Source organism: Brassica rapa, chromosome A01 (assembly GCF_000309985.2).
Source record: "Brassica rapa cultivar Chiifu-401-42 chromosome A01, CAAS_Brap_v3.01, whole genome shotgun sequence".
In the NCBI taxonomy this organism is placed as follows: Eukaryota; Viridiplantae; Streptophyta; class Magnoliopsida; order Brassicales; family Brassicaceae; genus Brassica; species Brassica rapa.
This window is the reverse complement of record NC_024795.2, coordinates 25114514-25133847: the sequence shown is the minus strand read 5'-3', so window position 1 is coordinate 25133847 and position 19334 is coordinate 25114514. Positions and strand designations below refer to the sequence as shown.

At 38.6% G+C, this 19334-nt stretch overlaps 6 protein-coding genes and 1 non-coding gene across 8 annotated transcripts; 2 read left to right on the top strand and 5 right to left on the bottom strand.

Moving 5' to 3' along the window:
* Positions 1–1861: 1861 nt before the first annotated feature.
* Positions 1862–4937, bottom strand: LOC117128897. 2 transcript variants are annotated; one of them, XM_033281678.1, is made up of 5 exons: positions 4785–4875; positions 4384–4699; positions 4190–4300; positions 3934–4095; positions 1862–3839 (listed from the first exon to the last, which is right to left on the bottom strand). In XM_033281678.1, the coding sequence occupies exons 2-5, from the start codon at positions 4693–4695 to the stop codon at positions 2028–2030; spliced, it is 2397 nt and encodes a 798-aa protein (XP_033137569.1). In that variant the 5' UTR covers positions 4696–4699; positions 4785–4875; the 3' UTR covers positions 1862–2027. The 2 variants fall into 2 exon arrangements, with proteins under 2 accessions (XP_033137569.1, XP_033137547.1); XM_033281656.1 differs by having other exon boundaries at positions 4384–4937.
* Positions 4938–5374: 437 nt separating this feature from the next.
* On the top strand, positions 5375–7230 carry LOC103841727 (transcription factor TCP4). The gene is made up of 2 exons (XM_009118284.3): positions 5375–6738; positions 6817–7230. The coding sequence occupies exon 1, from the start codon at positions 5655–5657 to the stop codon at positions 6705–6707; it is 1053 nt and encodes a 350-aa protein (XP_009116532.1). The 5' UTR covers positions 5375–5654; the 3' UTR covers positions 6708–6738; positions 6817–7230.
* A 2637-nt stretch (positions 7231–9867) lies between these two features.
* On the bottom strand, positions 9868–11252 carry LOC103841718. The gene is made up of 2 exons (XM_009118272.3): positions 11020–11252; positions 9868–10709 (listed from the first exon to the last, which is right to left on the bottom strand). The coding sequence occupies exon 2, from the start codon at positions 10689–10691 to the stop codon at positions 10029–10031; it is 663 nt and encodes a 220-aa protein (XP_009116520.1). The 5' UTR covers positions 10692–10709; positions 11020–11252; the 3' UTR covers positions 9868–10028.
* LOC103841709 (protein IQ-DOMAIN 1) lies at positions 11243–12558 on the bottom strand. The gene is made up of 3 exons (XM_009118261.3): positions 12253–12558; positions 11720–12175; positions 11243–11629 (listed from the first exon to the last, which is right to left on the bottom strand). The coding sequence occupies exons 1-3, from the start codon at positions 12325–12327 to the stop codon at positions 11366–11368; spliced, it is 795 nt and encodes a 264-aa protein (XP_009116509.1). The 5' UTR covers positions 12328–12558; the 3' UTR covers positions 11243–11365.
* A 362-nt stretch (positions 12559–12920) lies between these two features.
* On the top strand, positions 12921–14096 carry LOC103841697 (ras-related protein RABA1g). Its single transcript, XM_009118253.3, has 2 exons — positions 12921–13385; positions 13473–14096. The coding sequence occupies exons 1-2, from the start codon at positions 13165–13167 to the stop codon at positions 13906–13908; spliced, it is 657 nt and encodes a 218-aa protein (XP_009116501.1). The 5' UTR covers positions 12921–13164; the 3' UTR covers positions 13909–14096.
* Positions 12974–13047, bottom strand: TRNAI-UAU. The gene has a single exon. It is a non-coding gene; the product is annotated as a tRNA-Ile (tRNA).
* Positions 14097–14406: 310 nt separating the features above from the next.
* LOC103841688 (F-box/kelch-repeat protein At3g04660) lies at positions 14407–18519 on the bottom strand. The gene is made up of 2 exons (XM_033281728.1): positions 15095–18519; positions 14407–15018 (listed from the first exon to the last, which is right to left on the bottom strand). Exon 1 carries the CDS (start codon positions 16548–16550, stop codon positions 15381–15383), a length of 1170 nt encoding a protein of 389 aa, XP_033137619.1. The 5' UTR covers positions 16551–18519; the 3' UTR covers positions 14407–15018; positions 15095–15380.
* Between the last annotated feature and the right edge of the window lie 815 nt (positions 18520–19334).

Below are 19334 nucleotides of genomic sequence, written 5' to 3'. Positions count from 1 at the left end.
TAGGTTTCGTGGTTTAGCCGCTAGGCTGAGGAGATTCATCTATTAGTTGCTTCCACATAATTGAATTTACCCATACAATTTATAGTATAAATACATTGGAAAGATCTTTGATAGTTCAGGATGGGCTTCCGATTGCGACAAATGTGATTCCTGAGATATATGTTTGAACAAAAAAAAAAAAAATCACCCATTACTCGTAGGAGAGTCGAACCCGGGTCGATCAAATGTTTCGGTATCATAGGTTTCGTGGTTTAGCCGCTAGGCTGAGGAGAATCATCTGTTAGTTGCTTCCACATAATTGAATTTACCCATACAATTTATAGTATAAATACATTGGAAAGATCTTTGATAGTTCAGGATGGGCTTCCGATTGCGACAAATGTGATTCCTGAGATATATGTTTGAACAAAAAAAAAAAAATCACCCATTACTCGTAGGAGAGTCGAACCCGGGTCGATCAAATGTTTCGGTATCATAGGTTTCGTGGTTTAGCCGCTAGGCTGAGGAGAATCATCTGTTAGTTGCTTCCACATAATTGAATTTACCCATACAATTTATAGTATAAATACATTGGAAAGATCTTTGATAGTTCAGGATGGGCTTCCGATTGCGACAAATGTGATTCCTGAGATATATGTTTGAACAAAAAAAAAAAAAATCACCCATTACTCGTAGGAGAGTCGAACCCGGGTCGATCAAATGTTTCGGTATCATAGGTTTCGTGGTTTAGCCGCTAGGCTGAGGAGAATCATCTGTTAGTTGCTTCCACATAATTGAATTTACCCATACAATTTATAGTATAAATACATTGGAAAGATCTTTGATAGTTCAGGATGGGCTTCCGATTGCGACAAATGTGATTCCTGAGATATATGTTTGAACAAAAAAAAAAAAATCACCCATTACTCGTAGGAGAGTCGAACCCGGGTCGATCAAATGTTTCGGTATCATAGGTTTCGTGGTTTAGCCGCTAGGCTGAGGAGAATCATCTGTTAGTTGCTTCCACATAATTGAATTTACCCATACAATTTATAGTATAAATACATTGGAAAGATCTTTGATAGTTCAGGATGGGCTTCCGATTGCGACAAATGTGATTCCTGAGATATATGTTTGAACAAAAAAAAAAAATCACCCATTACTCGTAGGAGAGTCGAACCCGGGTCGATCAAATGTTTCGGTATCATAGGTTTCGTGGTTTAGCCGCTAGGCTGAGGAGAATCATCTGTTAGTTGCTTCCACATAATTGAATTTACCCATACAATTTATAGTATAAATACATTGGAAAGATCTTTGATAGTTCAGGATGGGCTTCCGATTGCGACAAATGTGATTCCTGAGATATATGTTTGAACAAAAAAAAAAAAAATCACCCATTACTCGTAGGAGAGTCGAACCCGGGTCGATCAAATGTTTCGGTATCATAGGTTTCGTGGTTTAGCCGCTAGGCTGAGGAGAATCATCTGTTAGTTGCTTCCACATAATTGAATTTACCCATACAATTTATAGTATAAATACATTGGAAAGATCTTTGATAGTTCAGGATGGGCTTCCGATTGCGACAAATGTGATTCCTGAGATATATGTTTGAACAAAAAAAAAAAATCACCCATTACTCGTAGGAGAGTCGAACCCGGGTCGATCAAATGTTTCGGTATCATAGGTTTCGTGGTTTAGCCGCTAGGCTGAGGAGAATCATCTGTTAGTTGCTTCCACATAATTGAATTTACCCATACAATTTATAGTATAAATACATTGTATATTACAAAAGTTGGATGTTACAAAAGTTGGATGGGATTCCAGAATAGTTGAATATTACTGTGTTTTTTTCTAGCAAAGAAGTTTAAACTAAAAATTGAAATGAGATCAAAAGATAATGTTGTATATTACAAAAGTTGTAAGAAATCATACTTATTCAGGATAGGGTTCCAAAAGAAAAAATGTATATGGTCTTGTGCATATCATGTAACCATCAAAATAGCCAAACATCCAAATAATAATCGATAAAAATGTAAAAATGTAGAACTTCATCCTATAGGCCTCTGGCATGTGATCTTGTTGTGCCCTCCTGTGCCACATCTGCTGCACTTGTGGGACTGAGATTTAGATCCAGGAACCCCAAACTCGCCAACGGATCTCTTTCTCTTTGTAGGAGGGCGTCCACTTTTCTTTTTGGTAGCTGGAGGTGGGCAAGACAGTTCATCAATATTCTCTGGATAGGTGGACGTTGACAACTCTCCACCAGGATGTATGCTTTCAGCATAAGCTTTAGCCCACGTTTCTGTCAAGTGAGAAGCATCAACAAAACGGTTTTCATCTCTCTTGATATGCTTAGCAGCAGCGATGGCATGGATGCAGGGGATCTTGTCAATGTCGAAAACATTACATGTGCAATGCCGCTTCTCCAAGTCAACAACAAACTTCATTGTTTCATTCTTCACCTCAAACTCGCTTCGATCAACTTGATACACATTCAACAACATTGCGGCCCCTAACCTAGATACCAATTTCTGAACAACTTTTGGAGTAACCAGGTGCTTATGTTTCGCAGCCGCTTCGCGTCGCTCAAAAAACCAAGTGGTCATCGTCAATCTGATAGTTTCAAGGAGAGAGATAATGGGCAACTCACGAGGCATCTTCAACATAGAATTGAGAGACTCTGCAATGTTGGTAGTCATGATATTATACCTGTTCGCAGGCGCATAGCTTCGTGCCCACTTCCTAAAATCAGACTCTTCCAGATACTTAGCCAATTCAGGACATTTATCCTTTATGTCCTTGAAGATTAACCAGAACTCGTGACACGTATAGGCATCAGCAGCGCTTTCCACCAGAGGTAGCAACCCAGTCTTCGCATATGTAGGAGTGATGTTGCGGAGCAGATGGATCCTGCAAATTCCATGGTGAGATAAGGGATATACATCCTCCAACGCTGAAGAAATGGAGTTAGCCCTGTCTGATACAAAAACAAGATCCGAAGCGTCCGGGATCTTCTGGCTCAAACCTCTAAAGAACCATTTCCAAGAGGCGCCGTTTTCTGCGTCAACCACTGCAAAAGCGAGAGGATATAGATGATAATTCCCATCTTGAGCACAAGCTGCCAATAAAGTCCCATTGAATTTTCCCTTCAGAAATGTACCATCTACTGCAATAACTCTCCTCATCAATGAAAATCCCCTTATCGATGGACCAAAAGCCACAAATGCATACTTGAACTTTCCTGCAGCATCAACATGTTGATAAGTCAAGGAACCAGGGTTTGTTTCTGTGATTTTATACAACCACCTAGACAAATTGTAATAGCTGTCTTCAGGAGTCCCTCTAACCAAAATCTGAGCTTCTTCTCTCACTCTCCAAGCTTGTTTGTAATTGATGTGAACACCATGCAGCATCCTGACCTGTTCAATGATCTGTTTCGGTTTGAGACCTTCCTTTTTTTCTCCATAATTGCTGGAAATCAAAGAACCCAACAACTTTGCAGATGCTTGTCTGTGGTTGGCTTTCCTGTGTGTTGTATCGCATGTATGCTCATGAACATACTTTTTAACAACGAAAAAATCTGAAACAGGTAGCTTGATAGCACGCATCCTCCACGTGCAATTTTCATCAACACAACTCAAAAGCACTCTTGACTTGTTAGAAGAGACAGTCTTGTACTCAAACTTCCACTCTAAAGCCCATTTCTTCATCCTCAACATCAACTCTCTCTTTGTCTTAAAATAGCTATTCACCTTAATATCGCCAGCTACTCTCGTGTTTGGTGAAAGTCCAATATGGACAGGGCTAAAATCCGGAAGAGCATTCAGAGGAACTGTAGAAACACCTTCATATAGAAAACTCTGCAAAAGTCAAGTAGTTCTGTAAGGCATAATACTTGATTATGAAGCATATCATGCAAACACAAACAGAAAAAGGGAATTAGGGACAATGTACCTGTTTTTCACTCTGCACAGTAGGAAGAATCACTGGATTGGCATTCAATGGAACAGTAGAAGCAAATGTATCAGAAGCTTGAATGTTACAGCTAGCTGAATCAGTACTAAAATCCGGAAGAGCATTCAGAGGAACTGTAGAAACACCTTCATATAGAAGACTCTGCAAAAGTCAAGTAGTTTTGTAAGGCATAGTACTTGATTATGAAGCATATCATGCAAACACAAACAGAAAAAGGGAATTAAGGACAATGTACCTGTTTTTCACTCTGCACAGTAGAAAGAATCGCTGGATTGGCATTCAATGGAACAGTAGAAGCAAATGTATCAGAAGCTTGAGTGTTACAGCTAACTGGATCAGTACTAACCTGCATAAGTCAAGTAGTTCTGTAAGGCATAATACTTGGTTATGAAGCATATCCTGAAAAGTCTAAGAAAAAATCATACAAACCTTAACACACAAACGACAGGTTCCATCAAATGCTCTAGTCTTGGAAATGAAAGTTCTGAGCTGACGAGTATTACCTATCGAGAGTGGGGGGAAACTTTCAATAATACATTTCATATCCAATGAAAAACCATAACTCAAACTGATTTCTTCCTCTTTAACACTAAAATCTTCAGAGACAATCTTCATCAAATCTTCATACAGTAGATCTTCTTCTATGGAAATGATTGATGCATTCCTCTTCAAATCAACAAGAAACTCCCACTGGAGAGATTCTTTTGAGATCCATTGTCCACAGATGCACAAAACTTCCATTGTTCTACAAAATCAACTTCAAATCATCAACAAATGAATAATATATAACAAAACCTAGATAATGTATAACAAAATGAAATGATTCAAACCTTAATCAAATCAGACACACGAGAGAGAGAATGAGATGAATAGACGTAGAAACGACAGATCAATTGAGAAACGACGACGACGATAAAATAAACGGAGAGACGACGACGACGGATCAACGGAGAGGCGAAGACGACGACGGAGAGACGACGACGACGACGACGACGACGACGGAGAGACGACGACGACAAGGACGGGGAGACGACGACGGAGAGACGACGACGACGACGACGGAGAGACGAGAAGAAGAAGCGATGAAACGAGGACGGCGACAAATTGATTTCAAATTTGTTTTTTAAATTAGTTAAAGAAGGGGGCATAAGGGTAAATTGCCCCTTTAATGAAACCTATTTTTGTGAATTCTGATCCTGAGTGCTAGTTTGGGGAGGAAAACTTCATTTAGTGTTCTTTGTGTCATTTTCTCTTTAGAAAACAACTAAACCTTGATAAATGAAAAAAAATGAGAGAGAGAGAGGAGACATCTTTAATGAGAGGAAAACACTGTCGTCTTAGCAATTACGTCATCACCAGCGTCATAAACACACACTTCTTTTAATTTACTTTTTTTCTTCTTGATTGGTCAATTACACATCTCGCTTTTGGTCTCCTTCTTGCTTTTCTCTAGGAAGTACATAGAATTTAAACGAGGCAGAGAGAGAGATTCAGACATGGGCTAGTCTGCATCTTTTGATAAAGAATCATCTTCTTCCTAGGCTTTAGCTATCTCTGCTTTTTTACGGTTACGGTTTTTGAGGTGAGACTATGGAGAGTTACATCCATTTTGAATTACTCTGGATTCCCCACCGTCTAACCGTTGCCGCCGCCGCCGCCTCTACGAACAAGACTCCGAGCTTCACCAATATGCTCAACCAATGGCAGACGACCACGACGAAGCTCACCACTTCCTCCACCCTCAACCACCGCCGCCTTCTTCAATGAGGCACCGCGCTGCGTCAGACGAGATAGTGGAGGTGCAAGGAGGTCACATTGTACGGTCGACGGGGAGAAAAGACCGGCACAGCAAAGTCTGCACGGCCAAAGGGCCACGTGACCGGCGCGTGAGGCTGTCGGCTCACACGGCGATTCAGTTCTACGACGTTCAAGACCGCCTTGGCTTCGACCGTCCGAGCAAAGCCGTTGACTGGCTGATCAGAAAGGCTCAGACTTCCATCGACGAGCTCGCTCAGCTTCCTCCGTGGAGTCCCGCCGACGCTATTCGCAACGCGAAACCGAGAAGAACCGCCGCCAAAACTAAAATCTCTCCGTCGCCGCCGCCGCCGCAACGGGAACAGCTTCAGTTCGGTGGTGCACGGTCCGGTGGATTCGACGGAGCGGCGGAGCTTCCGAGTTTTCTTCCGCCGTCGACGGATTCAGAGTCGTTTTTCCCGGTGGTTGGCTCCTCGACGGAAGCTCCTCCGAGTCAAGATCTCCGTTTATCGCTGCACTCGTTCCCGGATGGTCCACCGTCGCTTCTCCACCGCCACCACTCAGCTCCCGAGCCTGTTCTGTTCTACGGACAGAGCAATCCGTTTGGGTACGATGGCTGGGAGCAACAGTCGATTCAGAGACTGGTGGCTTGTAACGGCGGCGGAGCAACCGATACAGGAAACGGAGGAGGAGGGTTTCTCTTTGCTCCTTCTCCGACGACGTCGTATCAGCCAGTACTTGGCCAAAGTCAGCTTTGTTCTCAGAGGGGTTCCCTTCAGTCCAGTTACACGCCCATGATCCGTGCTTGGTTTGATCCTCATCACCATCAGTCCATCTCCACCGAGGATCTCAGCCATCATATTCCTCCGCCGGTGTTTGCCTCAGGTGAATTCTCTTCCGGTTTTCGCGTGCCAGCACGGTTTCAGGGTCAAGAGGAGGAACAGCAGGACGGTCTAACCAACAAACCGTCCTCTGCTTCCTCTGTTTCTCGCCATTGATAACAATCGAAACAATGTCCTCCAGTTCCAGGTTATTCAACTTCTGTCCTTTTTACATCAGTAAAGTATTTCTTGTTCGTTTAAACTAAGAAAATAAACCGTTTTGCAGGGAACAGGAAAATAAACCATTCACATTGAAAACTTGGCTTAGATTGTTCTGAACAGGAAAGGTGTTCTCTCGGTTTGTATACAATGGCTAAAAGAAAAAGGCAAAGAAGGGATGAGAGAGTAGAGGAAGAACAAACAAATGTAGCTCACCATTTCAGCTTCATCTTCTTCCAATATCTTCACCTTGCCAATTGTAATTTTCAGATTTTTTTTCACCAGTTATACAACTCTCTGTAGCTCAATTATGGTTAGATCCCAAGGTTTATTCTTCTTGTGTTTTGTCTGAAAACCTTTTTTGTTGTGTGTTGTATCAATCATCATCCTTTTGATACTGCAATAGCCAGATACTTGAGAAATTGCCGTTCCTTGTTCTTATTGTGTGCAACTCCATTGATGCTCTAATCATCTTTCTCTATATTTTGATGTGGATTTTTGCTGCTCTCCTCAGCTAAGAAATTGTTCAAAAAAAAACTCAAACTAGATAAGCTTAAATGATCTGTTCAAGCTATAAATCCTGTGTTGATTCTTCTCATATCTCACTGAAATCCCTTTGGCCCCAATGATAAAATGTTAGTCATTTTCGATGAACAGTAAGTTTTAAATTGTTGCTTCTTCTGGAACATTTAAGAGGATTTAGCCAGTTCCCTTAAATTACAAGTGAAAACTTTCCTCACAAGAGTAAAAAAATGGGTTTGTAATCTGTCTGATGGCACTAAATGTTTACTCACCTACTTTAGTGATAGGACAATAGATCCACCAAACTTGAATGTGATGTTGTCTTTGATGAGTAAAGGAATGGGGACATGAGACAAGGTACTAAAGAGTCACCCATGTTTGTCTAAATGTAGGAGGCTGATCAAAACTCTCAAATCTTCTCTATCATTCTTCTTTATACAAATAATTTTGGATCTAAAAAGTTTGTCAAAATGCATGGTTTCAGATGTTTTTATGTTACCTTCATTTAGCGCCGGAGAATTATTATTTTGCCTTTTAAAAGAAAAGCAAACACCTTTTCATGTGATGTACTAAACACATCACCAACCACACAAAATGAGAAGGTGAAGTACGTTCTACCAAATGATAGAAAGGCTGAATCTTTACCTTTCGATTAAGGTCTCATTACTGAAGCTCATATCCAGTCTACCGTTTGTCAACTGATAAAAAAATCTTCAATAAGTTATGTTCTATAAGACATAGGTAGAGTACAGTATCTGTCATGACCAAGTAACATGTTTCTCACTAAACCTGAAAATATCTAATGGGCTTGAGAGTGATGTTGAAGATGGAACCAAGATTGTAAAAGAGCTGCCGCTTTTAAGAATGGACCCCTCTCTCTAGTAAGATCTCAATGTCTTCCTTTTTATCAAAAATCTAGTGAAAAAAGTCATAGGTTTTTAACCCCTCTTCACTTGTCTATTTCCATATAAATATAGTTGCAAATTTAAGAATTTGAAACGAGTGAAGATTCACTCACACTGACAACACAAAATGTGATTATTTTTCTTCCCAGAGAAGACTATGACGACTTTAAACATTAAGCTAACTAGAGCCCGTGTCCGCGCTTCGCGCGGATTACATATTTAATTAAAGAACAGTTTAATTAAAATTGGGAGTTTTGATGTTTCTGAAAGTGTAAGTTAAGTTTTGTTTCTTTTATAATGCGAAGACGTTGGAAGCGGTGATCATTTTTTTTATAAACTAAATTAAGTTTGAATAATAAATTATGTTGATGAATTTAATATTCGTAAAAGAAAATAATATTTGAGTGTGCCTATTTAATTGACGTAGAAAGCTGTAACGTAAATTTTAAAAAAGTTGACTGGTGTCGTTTGCTATGAGGTTTAGGATAGTAATTTATTCCTCTTTTGGAAGCGTTGTATGATATCAATATCGTTGTCAAAGTAGAAGCGCGATCCAGGTGTGGTTATGAGTGATAGTTTCCCTGAAAAAGTGAAATATTTGTAAGCATTTAGTTTGACATAAACTTTATGTTTAGTTTATTACCTTCATGTAACCGTAGAATGATACTTGTGATGATTACGATTTGGTTTTTTCTGGTAGATATGAGATTTAACTCCCTGAAATTAGACGTCTCCTCGTCCCATAAAGTTAAACGTACCAGTTTGGATCTACAAATAATTATTGTATTATATTTCAAATTTTTATATTTTCTATATATCTATGGTATTAGGGTCATTTTGGGCATTTTTCTACATGTCATCTCTACAATTAAAAAAATAAACATGAGACGGATAATTTTATTTAATGTTGGTAATATCTTATGCATCATCTATAAAATAAATATATATTCATATATAACATTCCAGATTTAGTAATATTATTATTTTTATATAATTATACAATTTGTATTACTAAAGCTTTTTAAAATATGCTATTTTTAAACATCTAAATATCTAATCATATGATATTTAGTTTCTTATATATCTACAAAATTTTAAAAATATTGTTTAGGCCAAATGTTTGATAATTATACAATTTTATATCATTTTTATTAGTTTTATACAATTTGATATAATATATATCAAATCTATATTAAATTTTATTAAGATAATAATAAAATCTATAACATTTAATAAAAATTATTTTTAAATATAAGTTAGAACAACACTAAGAACCTCAATTGAAATAGCATAATAGTGGGATGCGTGAGAAGCTTTGTGATTCAACACGTCTCTGGTCACTGTGACGAAAGACTAAACAAAAGCATGTAATTTCATAAAATAGAATGAATTTTTTAGTTTCTTGGTATCATATACCATAAATGGATATTGGGCTGACTTCAGTATTAACTCAGATTCAAATAAATTGTTTGGGCTTCATAATTGACATGGATATCAGTCCAGTCTGAGATGAACTGGTAGATTGATTGGCCAGAAATTTTCTGCTTATGTGGCACATCTTAGAAGTTTCCAAAATAGCTCCTTTTATATAGTAGGATTTCGATTAGGCATCAACCAATGTAACAAGTACTTTCCGAAGCCGTCATTATAAGTTGAATAAATGTGAAACTCAAACCCCAAAACATGTGAAGAATGTAAGCAAACAATCACATCAATCTGATTAATATGAAGTAAACAACAAATCGTGTAATGTAGACAACATATATGAACAATACATTGGAATGTTTCTGTAAACCAAATAAAACCGGTTCAATTGGGGACAACAAATCAAAGAATGAAAAAAAGAGAAAACTCAATCAATAAAACCGGTTCTTCTGAAAACAGCATTCCTTACCTGCCGGAGATCTCTCCCTTTAAGTGTTCTTCCTGCTCCTTCAAGCACAGAGCAAGACAGCAACGAAGAGTGAGCCAAAGACCGAGCTACCATCTCGTGAGGCGGAAGCATCTCCCCTTCGTCATCATCATCAACATCCACCACATCAGTCAACTTGAACTCCTTCTTATGACGATTCATCATCGCCGACGGAACTCGCACCGGAGCTGACTGAGGAAACTTCCCTCCAGAAGATGTAAACGGAAGCCGTTCTTGAGGCGGTTTAGGAGCGGCGGGGATGGTTCGAGCACCACCGCCTGAAGAAGAGGAGGAAGAAGCTGTGGAGGAGACTGAAGTGGAGAGAACAGAGGCGGGTTTGTGGTGAAACACGTGGTTAAGGTAACTGTTTCCACCTGAAGGCTCGGGGAGAGCCGCGAGGATACCTGAAGCTTCCACGTTTTTTAAACTGCTTTTGCTTCTTTGAAGGTGACGAGCAGGTGGGTGTTGTTGCTGCGTGGGAGAAGGACGAGGCGCGTGAGTTATGTCGATTGCGAAGATGTCGTCTTCGTGGAGCTCACCGTCTGCGGAAGCTAAGGATGGAGAAGACGAAGAGGGAATATCGATCCGTGTGTTTTTGTTCATTTTATTTTTTGTTAAGATCTGCGAATCAGAGAAATCAAAGTAAAACAAAAAGTCAGTAAGTTTAGGTTTTATTACAGAACCTAACTAAAGTGGAATTAGATTGGTCGGAAAGTTGAAAATTTTCGATTTTTTTTTTATTTTGTAAACTAGATTTTCGAATTTGATTTGCTGAAAATAACATAATCATAACGTAGAAGATCAATTTTTTCAGAAACCTCGAATCATAAAAAATTTTCAGCAAAGACGAAGATCGATCCTATTGAAAGAAGATGAACTTGTTATTCAAGAAGGAGATCGATGATAATCGAAAGGAGGAAAAAAAAATTACCTCAACTATGGGAAGATGAAGAAATATAATAGTAGTAGATTAGATGCACGACCAGCTAGCGATCTGAATGTTCAGCGATGGAGAGAACAGAGAGAGACGAAAAAGACGAAGACCTGAATGATATATTTCTACAATTTTTGACATCCATATAGTAAATATTAATGTATACTAAAGCCCAGTATACAAAGCCCAACAGCTAAAGCCCAACAAGATTCTTATCAGATTCTTGTAAAAGAGTGTTTTATAATAACGACCAATTTATATAAACCAAGCAATTGAGAAATCAAACAGGACAATGCTTAAATGTAAACATAAACAGTTTAAAAAAAAAAAATCATAATCAAATTCATCCGGAACCGGGCGTTCTGGATTTTGCAGCTTCCTTGGTGTTTGGCAAACCCGGTTTAGCGGATGTTTTCTTTGTGCTCACATTGGGTGGTGATAATTTCTCCCGTTTTGTAGCCGGTTTGATCGGTTTAGCGACTAGGCATTGGGTCCTAATCTCCCAAGGTCGAGCTGCGATCCACCGTTCTTTCCAACTCCATCCCCAGTTTTCTTTGTCAAGGTTAAACGAAGCTTGACCTAGATACTGTGTAGCATTAGCTCTCCACTGAAAAAAAAAATAACAGAAAAGTTACTTGAGCTATAAGATATCTAAAACACAAACCAATTAAAAATGTTAATCTCAACTTTCATTGACCTGGTGAGAAAAAGCGTAGGCCATTGCACGTTCACGCTTCACTGTAGCTTCTTCTCTCTGTTGTATCCTCGCAAGAATCTCATCCATTGTTTCAGACCCTCCACACCATTCAACTTCTATCTCATGAAGCTTGATCTCCAGCTTCAACCGATTCTCCAATCTTTTGTTCTGGAGTCTACCTTGTGTCACCATATACATACGCCGTGCTCTTATCTGACTCTGTATATCGCACCAAGAATGCATCACATTGAGTGCAATCGAAGTTTGGTTCCTCACCGTATGGCCTTGGATCAGTGCGTTAAATCTCCTTGCGCTCTTCAAGCTGCATAGTCTTTTTCTCGCCTTGTATGCTCTAAAAGCCTTTTGAATGCGAGTAGCAGCGATCTCTACGGTAAGAGTAGTGGAAGCTGAGCTTGATTCGACCGGTTTGACACGGTTTAATGTTTCAGAGTGTACCTGAAAAAAAAAACATAAATATTGAAGAAGCTAGTATGCAAGAATGAAAAGGGACTGAAAATGGAGGTTTTACTAACGTTGCTTTGGTTTGATTTTTTATGTTTTTCTGCTTTGAAACATATGAGAGACCGGAGCAACCATCCAGATCCCATAACAAAATAAGATTGTTAGTAAAAATCTGAGAGATTTAGAAGAATAAGAGATTTTATTGGAGAAGATATTGAAGGTTGAAGATTTAACCACATTATGTGATAGTGAGATGGAGTGTTAATGTGTGTTGTTTCTTGTAAGGCACACGAATGTTAATGTTGAGTGGGTTTTAAGTAAATGGGGATAGAGAGAGAGTTGAAGCTTCGCTCTCTTTATGGTGAATAAACCCATCTTGTTGATTGACATTTCAACCAATGGTGAAAGTGGTTGTTTGATCTTTTCTTCAATTACAAGGTGGGGTTGCTTCTGATAAATTAATTAGTTTTCGGCAAGTATTGGGAAAACTAATCAAAATGAAGGATGACATTGGGAGGAAGATGACAAAAGAAAAGATTGGGAGGAAAATGATAATTTGAGATTCAAGAGGTTTCCCAGGAAGTATTGATGAGTTTGATGAAGTTTATAAATAGGATACAAATAAAAAATACAAGGGTATATTCTTAAAAAAAAAAAAAAATTTAAGCTGCTTCAAGAGGGTTCTCTGTAAGTATTGATTAGTTTGGGATGAGATTGTTGAAGTTTCTAAATAGAAGGGTATATTCCATAAAAATACAAATTAGAAGGGCCATAATAATAAAATAATTTAGCTGCTCCCGGCGGGGTTCGAACCCGCGACCTTCGGCTCATAAGACCAACGCTCTAACCAACTGAGCTACGGGAGCTGCTTGTAACTAATATTAAATGTGTTCTATATAACAATGAACTTTTCTTATATCATCTTGTGCGTTTCTTCTTCCCCTTTCTGAGCGATTACCTCCGATTCTTCCTTAATCCTCATAATGGCGACGTATACAGCTGACGACGATTACGATTTCCTCTACAAGGTGGTACTAATCGGAGACTCCGGCGTCGGCAAATCCAACCTCCTCTCTCGATTCACCCGCAACGAGTTCAGCCTCGAGTCCAAATCCACCATCGGCGTCGAGTTCGCCACCAGAACCATTCACGTCGACGACAAAATCGTCAAAGCTCAGATTTGGGACACCGCCGGTCAAGAAAGGTATACACTTTCCAATAAAAGTTTCATCCTTTAACCAATCTCAAGAACTCTAAAAAGATTTGATTTTTATTTTGTTTTTTTGGGAAGATACCGAGCGATCACTAGTGCATACTATCGAGGAGCTGTAGGAGCATTACTTGTGTACGATGTTACGAGGCATGTGACGTTTGAGAACGTTGAGAGGTGGCTCAAGGAGCTTAGAGACCACACTGACGCCAACATTGTTATTATGCTCGTTGGGAACAAGGCTGATCTGCGTCATCTCAGAGCTGTTTCTACCGAGGATGCTACGGTCTTTGCGGAGAGGGAGAAGACTTTCTTTATGGAGACGTCTGCGCTTGAAGCTTTGAACGTGGAGGATGCTTTCACTCAGCTGCTTTCTCAGATATACCGTGTGGCTAGCAAGAAGGCTTTGGATGTTGGTGATGATGATCGGTCTGGTGTCCCTAAAGGACAGAGTGTTAATGTCGGGTCTAAGGGGGATGTGTCTGAGGTTAAGAAGATTGGTTGCTGCTCGAGTTGATCTCAGATTGTTTAGAGGAACTATGTTAGTTTGAGTATCTATGGAACAGATGATTCCTCCCTTGTGTAGTTACTTTTGGTGTCTTCTTGTTCCTTCTTTTGGTGTAAGTTTCTCAGATCTTTATAATGTTCTGTTTATGTTTACATGATCATATTAGATAATCTATGAACATAAAAGTGTGCTTTAGATGAATGCAAAACTATACTTCAGAGTAGCAAACCAGCCTGTACAGTTTTCTTAGTCACTGAGCCACTATTTTTACAGGTTTACTCTGTTTCTCTTATGAAACCATTTTACAAAAGCATGTCCAAAACACCATGTGAGTTAAAACTTGAAGTTTATATAATGAGAGATGAGTGTGTGTGTGTGTGTGTGTGTGGAATGTTTATATAAGCTTTGAGGATGCAGTTTCTAAGATTTTTATTGGCTTTAACTGGTATATCAAACAAGAATCTGTTTCTAGATTGGTTCATGGAGCTTCTTCCGGGTTGATTCTGGTTTGACAAAGAGGTTCTTGTTTTCGGAAACTGTGTAACAACTTATTCTGACAAGCCAGTCTTGAGAGTTGCAATATGGCCGATCAAAGCAAGAAGCTCCTGATGTGTAATAAGAAAAACCAGTGTGTGTATTCGGCAAAAATCTATAAGTTGAAGCTTAATCATGAAGATATTTGGTAAGGAGTAACTGTGGACTCACTTCGTATGTCTTGATGATGATCAACATAATTAACAGATATAAGCCAATCTTGAAGAACAACCATTCTTGAACAAGCTGACATTAGAAGATGGAAAAATGTGTTCAAGGTGATATTACATCTGCGTGAATTGCTTTAAAGTGAGGCAGTCCATTGTCTCGCGGATGTATCCTAAACCCAGTTGATCAAACCGGTCCCACATGCCTGTACGAAACATCGATCATGCATATTCAGGGAAACAATGTATGAGGCTGAAGCCATGTGAGGGTATACTGTCGAACAAGGAGGGGCAGGCTAATGGCTAAAATAGTTGTGCATAGTGTATACAAATGGTGTGTGGTCTCTGCTTCTAGATGTTCAATGGTATCTCGGAAAGCAGACAATAGCAGAGTCTATGGAGCCAGTAACACCGTTACCTAAGAGATCATTCAAAAAGAAGAATACGATTTAAAAGAAATTTCAGAAAGACAATGCTGAGAATAAGGAGTATACCATGCATATAAGGTGCACAGGATGGTTGGGGCCAAAGCAAAGAGGACCCATATATTGTATGTGAAATTGTGAATCATATCAGTAGTAAGAATGTAAGATTGATATATCCACATTACATAGCTATATATTTTTAAGTCACAATATAAACCAAAAAAAAAAAAAAATCGAAAACCAAAACTTGAATCAACTCATAGTTGCATATACAATCCACAATCACACAACGTCATTGATGAAAAGACTGAATAAACTGTTTTATCAGATGTCACAATTACAATAATAAGGAACATTAACATACCCTTGACAGAACCATATAACTCTCTACATGATCGACAAAGACTTGGATAAACACAGGGTAATCTACAAGTTCATCAATCTCAATTTTTCTGAATTTTCCCCCCTCCGGATTGTAACAAAGAAAAAAAAACGGGTTAGGGGATGGGGATGGGGTTGTCCTCGGTGCGAATATCATCTCCCCAGTTCCAAGTATACCCTTGAACACGAACTCATAAGACATTCCAAATCTTTCTGGAAGAGAAGGCACCACGACAACAGTTTTTGACCATACTTCTTTGTTGACATCTTCCAGAACCCATAGGTCAACTGGATCAATACATCCTAGTAGAGTCGTCGCTACGGTTATCTTTCCAGTGTGATTCACCATCTCACCAAACCGTTGAAGCTTCTGATCCTCGGGTAGCTTAGTAACATTAAAGTCTTCAGAACTCAGATCAAACCTCATTAGAGATTTTTTTCCTTTGTAAGAAGCTAAATAATATATAACTCCATCCCTGCATATCTCTTGATATCCAGGATAATGATGATATGGATACTTACACTCGACCCTCCTCCATTTTTCTTTGGCTCCTACAGTGATCACTTGATGCACCTCCGACATAGCAACACAAGGTGTGTGTTTAGTTACCACCGTCATGCACAACACTTTGTACACATCATTAACTGGATCATATCCAAAAACACATAATATGCATTGATGCGTCGTTTCGACTCTAGGTAAAAATACGAACTGACCCGTGCCAGGGTTCCCGACCACCATATTGCTACAGTGCCGACCAAAGATCAAGCCGCGAACAGGTGGAGTAAAGTCATACGTCGCTAGACACGGTCCATACGGATCCACACTACAACTAACCTTGTCATGATTAGAAGACGGATACTCTTGAGAGATGGAGTGAAAGCGGTGCATCCACACGTACGGGTGGCCACCGTGCACTGAGACAAGATGACGCGGCTGAGTCGAAGATCGAGTCTTGTACAACTCGGTGAACTCTTTGCCGAGGATTATCGATGACAAGTGTTTAGAAGCGAAATGGAGCCTGGCTATGGATCCCGGCGGCAGTTTCATGAGAATCTCTACGTTCATGTCATTTTGAAGCGTCATAAACGGATCGTTTACATTAATTTCGTCTTGTTTCTTAGACCTCTTGACCATTTCCATGACTGTTTTCAACTCTGCCTCTCACAGTTTGATTCTTTTGGCTCTTAACCCTAATATCTTCCTTTAACCTAGATATATCTTTTTATATACTTGTAGATGTCTGGGCCGAGATCCAAACATTTCTCTGAAGATCCAAGCCGACTATTAATTCGAATCTGTTTTTCTAAACGAAACAAACAAAATTTAAAAAATGTATGGGCCGAGACCCATATAATAATCCTTTAAAGATCGAAACTGACTAGTAATTAAAACTTATTTTTTTCTTCTAAATGAGGCAAACAAAGTTTAAAAAATGTATGGACCGAGACCCATATAATCTTTTAAAGATCGAAACCGACTAGTAATTAAAACTTGTTTTTTTTTCTTTCTAAATGAGGCAAACAAAGTTTAATTTTACATGGCTAATCAAATGATAATTTAGTTTCTAACAGAAATGAAATCTACAACCGACGACTGTATATCTCATCTCAAACTCTTTTTTTACCACTAGACTACCACCGGTTGTTAATGTATATTTAGATTTGAATGCTGACAATACCAATTCCTTGATGTGTTAATATTTTATAGATTTGTATCACATTTTGGAGAATGCAGCTGGAAACGCCTCTTGCTTATTATGTGAATGGAAATCCTTAAGCCATCTTTAGTGGCAGTATTTAATAGAGTTTTAAATACCTGAAAAATGTAAAAGTAGAGAGTTAGGAGATTTGCAAATAAAACCCTCACTTTCCACGACCATTCCAATTCCTCCCTCTGTATTCAAGTATTTCTTTGCGATGTGGTGTTTTTTTTTATGTTCAAGCGATGTGGTGTTTATATTTGTGAATTTGCAAGGTGAACATCTCTTTATAAAAAAAAACGCTAACAGAAAAGACGTTTTTTTGTGAAAAGAAACTCTTTAGGACAAAATTTAAAGATGGTTGCTAAAATAGCCTTAAAGAAGGTGAGTCACAAGTGGAAACTGAAGTCACTTTAATCAAGAACTATCTTGTATATACTACTATATATTTCAAGTTTCATCACAAGGCTCTTGCGTATTGAGTTTAATAGCTCGAGCAAAAAAAGATGTTAGAACAATTGAATGGGAACAAAGTAATCATTCCAACCAAAATGATTGTACATTGTTAGTTGTTATCGGACTGACTCGTCAAAGATATCATTTCACTGTAATTACAAAACTCTTCTACAAGTCGGACATCATCATGTAACATTCTGTCTCATTCTTCAAATAGTCAATTGACCCATTCTTTAAGATATTGTTTTTGTTCAAATGTAAAGCAAATAAGAAAATCAAATGTAAAACAGCCAGGTCCAACACATGATCAAAATGAAAGGCAACACCAAGGGTTAACTTACATTTGACAGAATATAAGACTATCTACATGATCAAAATAGACTTCGCGTGAAGCATAGGGGTCTCCAAGTTCTTCAACCACAACTTTCTTGGCGATGTTTTCCTTGAGATTTTAACTGATGAAATAGAATGGGTTAATGGGAAGGGTCCTAGGTGCAAATATAAGCTCGCCAGTACAAAGTGTACCCCTGCATCTGTATCCATGATGAATGTCAATTAAATCTATCCAAGAAGGAACATCAATTGAAACTTTTAACCATTCTTGTTTATTGGAATCTTCTAGAATCCATAAGTGAACTTCACCGTTAATGGCATTAAAGTTTTCAGATATCAATAGTAACTAACTGAGAAGTTATCGAAAATAGTCTGACGATTGAGCTCTGACTCAATAGTAGTCGTGAACTTATACAGAATGAGAGCAATGACACCTACTGAAACCACACAAAGAAATCACCTTTGGTGTGTTCTGTCTCTATTAGCGAGCTCTGTTGTGGCCGGCCTGCATGGCTTCATCAGACTCTTCACTGAAGGCTAGCTGACCAGAGTAAAGGAGAAGTCCGACCGTGTTGATACCGAAAACAAATGTTGCTAGATAGCATACTCCATTGATGATTGTCCTGCAGATTAATATTCCATTGAAGACTTTGGTCAAAGAAATTTCCAGAATGGCTTGAGATGAAAACAGATTAAAGCTTATATATATATATATCTTACAGTTACTGTGATTTGCCTAACCTGCAAAGAGATAGAAGACACATATAAAGCTTTTGTAGACTCTTATTGTGTACACAAGGAATGATCAAAAAGGTTTATATAAAATGAAAGAAGGTACGGACTGAGAATCTTTAGAGAACATGACCTTCACATAATGAACATAGTTATTGCAATTAAGAAAGCATGGACTGGGTAGAGCCGAACTCCATCACTCTTATGGGCATCTACATATATTGAGAGCATGATGTGACCCATAATGATTCTCTCAGTTATGGGCTTTTACTGATACTGAGAGTTGAGACCATGGTGATACTTGGAGTGCAAGGTAACACTACTACTTGCTACAGTCCAACAACTAAGCAAAGATAGTTAGAAACAAGAACTTTAACTAGTCTTTGACACAAGCAATGAGATTGGTCAAGAAAAACGAGTAACTAACTGAGAAGTTTATCGAAAATAGTCTGACGATTGAGCCCTGACTCAATAGTAGTCGTGAACTTATACAGAATGAGAGCAATGACACCTACTGAAACCACACCAAGAAATCACCTTAGGTGTGTTCTGTCTCTATTAGAGAGTTCTGCCGTTCTGGTACAAAGACACTTTATAAGTGAATTCCAAAAAATGTTCTTTTTCTATAATAAAATACAAAGTATTTCACTTGATTGTTTTATCCACTTCGATTGCATTCTTCTTCACATAAATAATTATTCCAA

Bases quoted from the DNA above. Each gene is read 5' to 3' on its own strand.
- LOC117128897 (XM_033281656.1), bottom strand. From the start codon at position 4,695: ATGGAAGTTTTGTGCATCTGTGGACAATGGATCTCAAAAGAATCTCTC. The intron at 4,301-4,383 runs GTTTGTATGATT...TGACTTATGCAG, and splicing joins CCTGTCGTTTGTGTGTTAAG to GTTAGTACTGATCCAGTTAG. The intron at 4,096-4,189 runs GTACATTGTCCT...TGACTTTTGCAG, and splicing joins CTGTGCAGAGTGAAAAACAG to AGTCTTCTATATGAAGGTGT.
- LOC103841727 (XM_009118284.3), top strand. From the start codon at position 5,655: ATGGCAGACGACCACGACGAAGCTCACCACTTCCTCCACCCTCAACCA.
- LOC103841718 (XM_009118272.3), bottom strand. From the start codon at position 10,691: ATGAACAAAAACACACGGATCGATATTCCCTCTTCGTCTTCTCCATCC.
- LOC103841709 (XM_009118261.3), bottom strand. From the start codon at position 12,327: ATGGGATCTGGATGGTTGCTCCGGTCTCTCATATGTTTCAAAGCAGAA. The intron at 12,176-12,252 runs GTTAGTAAAACC...TTTTTTTTTCAG, and splicing joins AAAAATCAAACCAAAGCAAC to GTACACTCTGAAACATTAAA. The intron at 11,630-11,719 runs GTCAATGAAAGT...TTTTTTTTTCAG, and splicing joins CCTACGCTTTTTCTCACCAG to TGGAGAGCTAATGCTACACA.
- LOC103841697 (XM_009118253.3), top strand. From the start codon at position 13,165: ATGGCGACGTATACAGCTGACGACGATTACGATTTCCTCTACAAGGTG. The intron at 13,386-13,472 runs GTATACACTTTC...TTTTTTGGGAAG, and splicing joins GACACCGCCGGTCAAGAAAG to ATACCGAGCGATCACTAGTG.
- LOC103841688 (XM_033281728.1), bottom strand. From the start codon at position 16,550: ATGGAAATGGTCAAGAGGTCTAAGAAACAAGACGAAATTAATGTAAAC.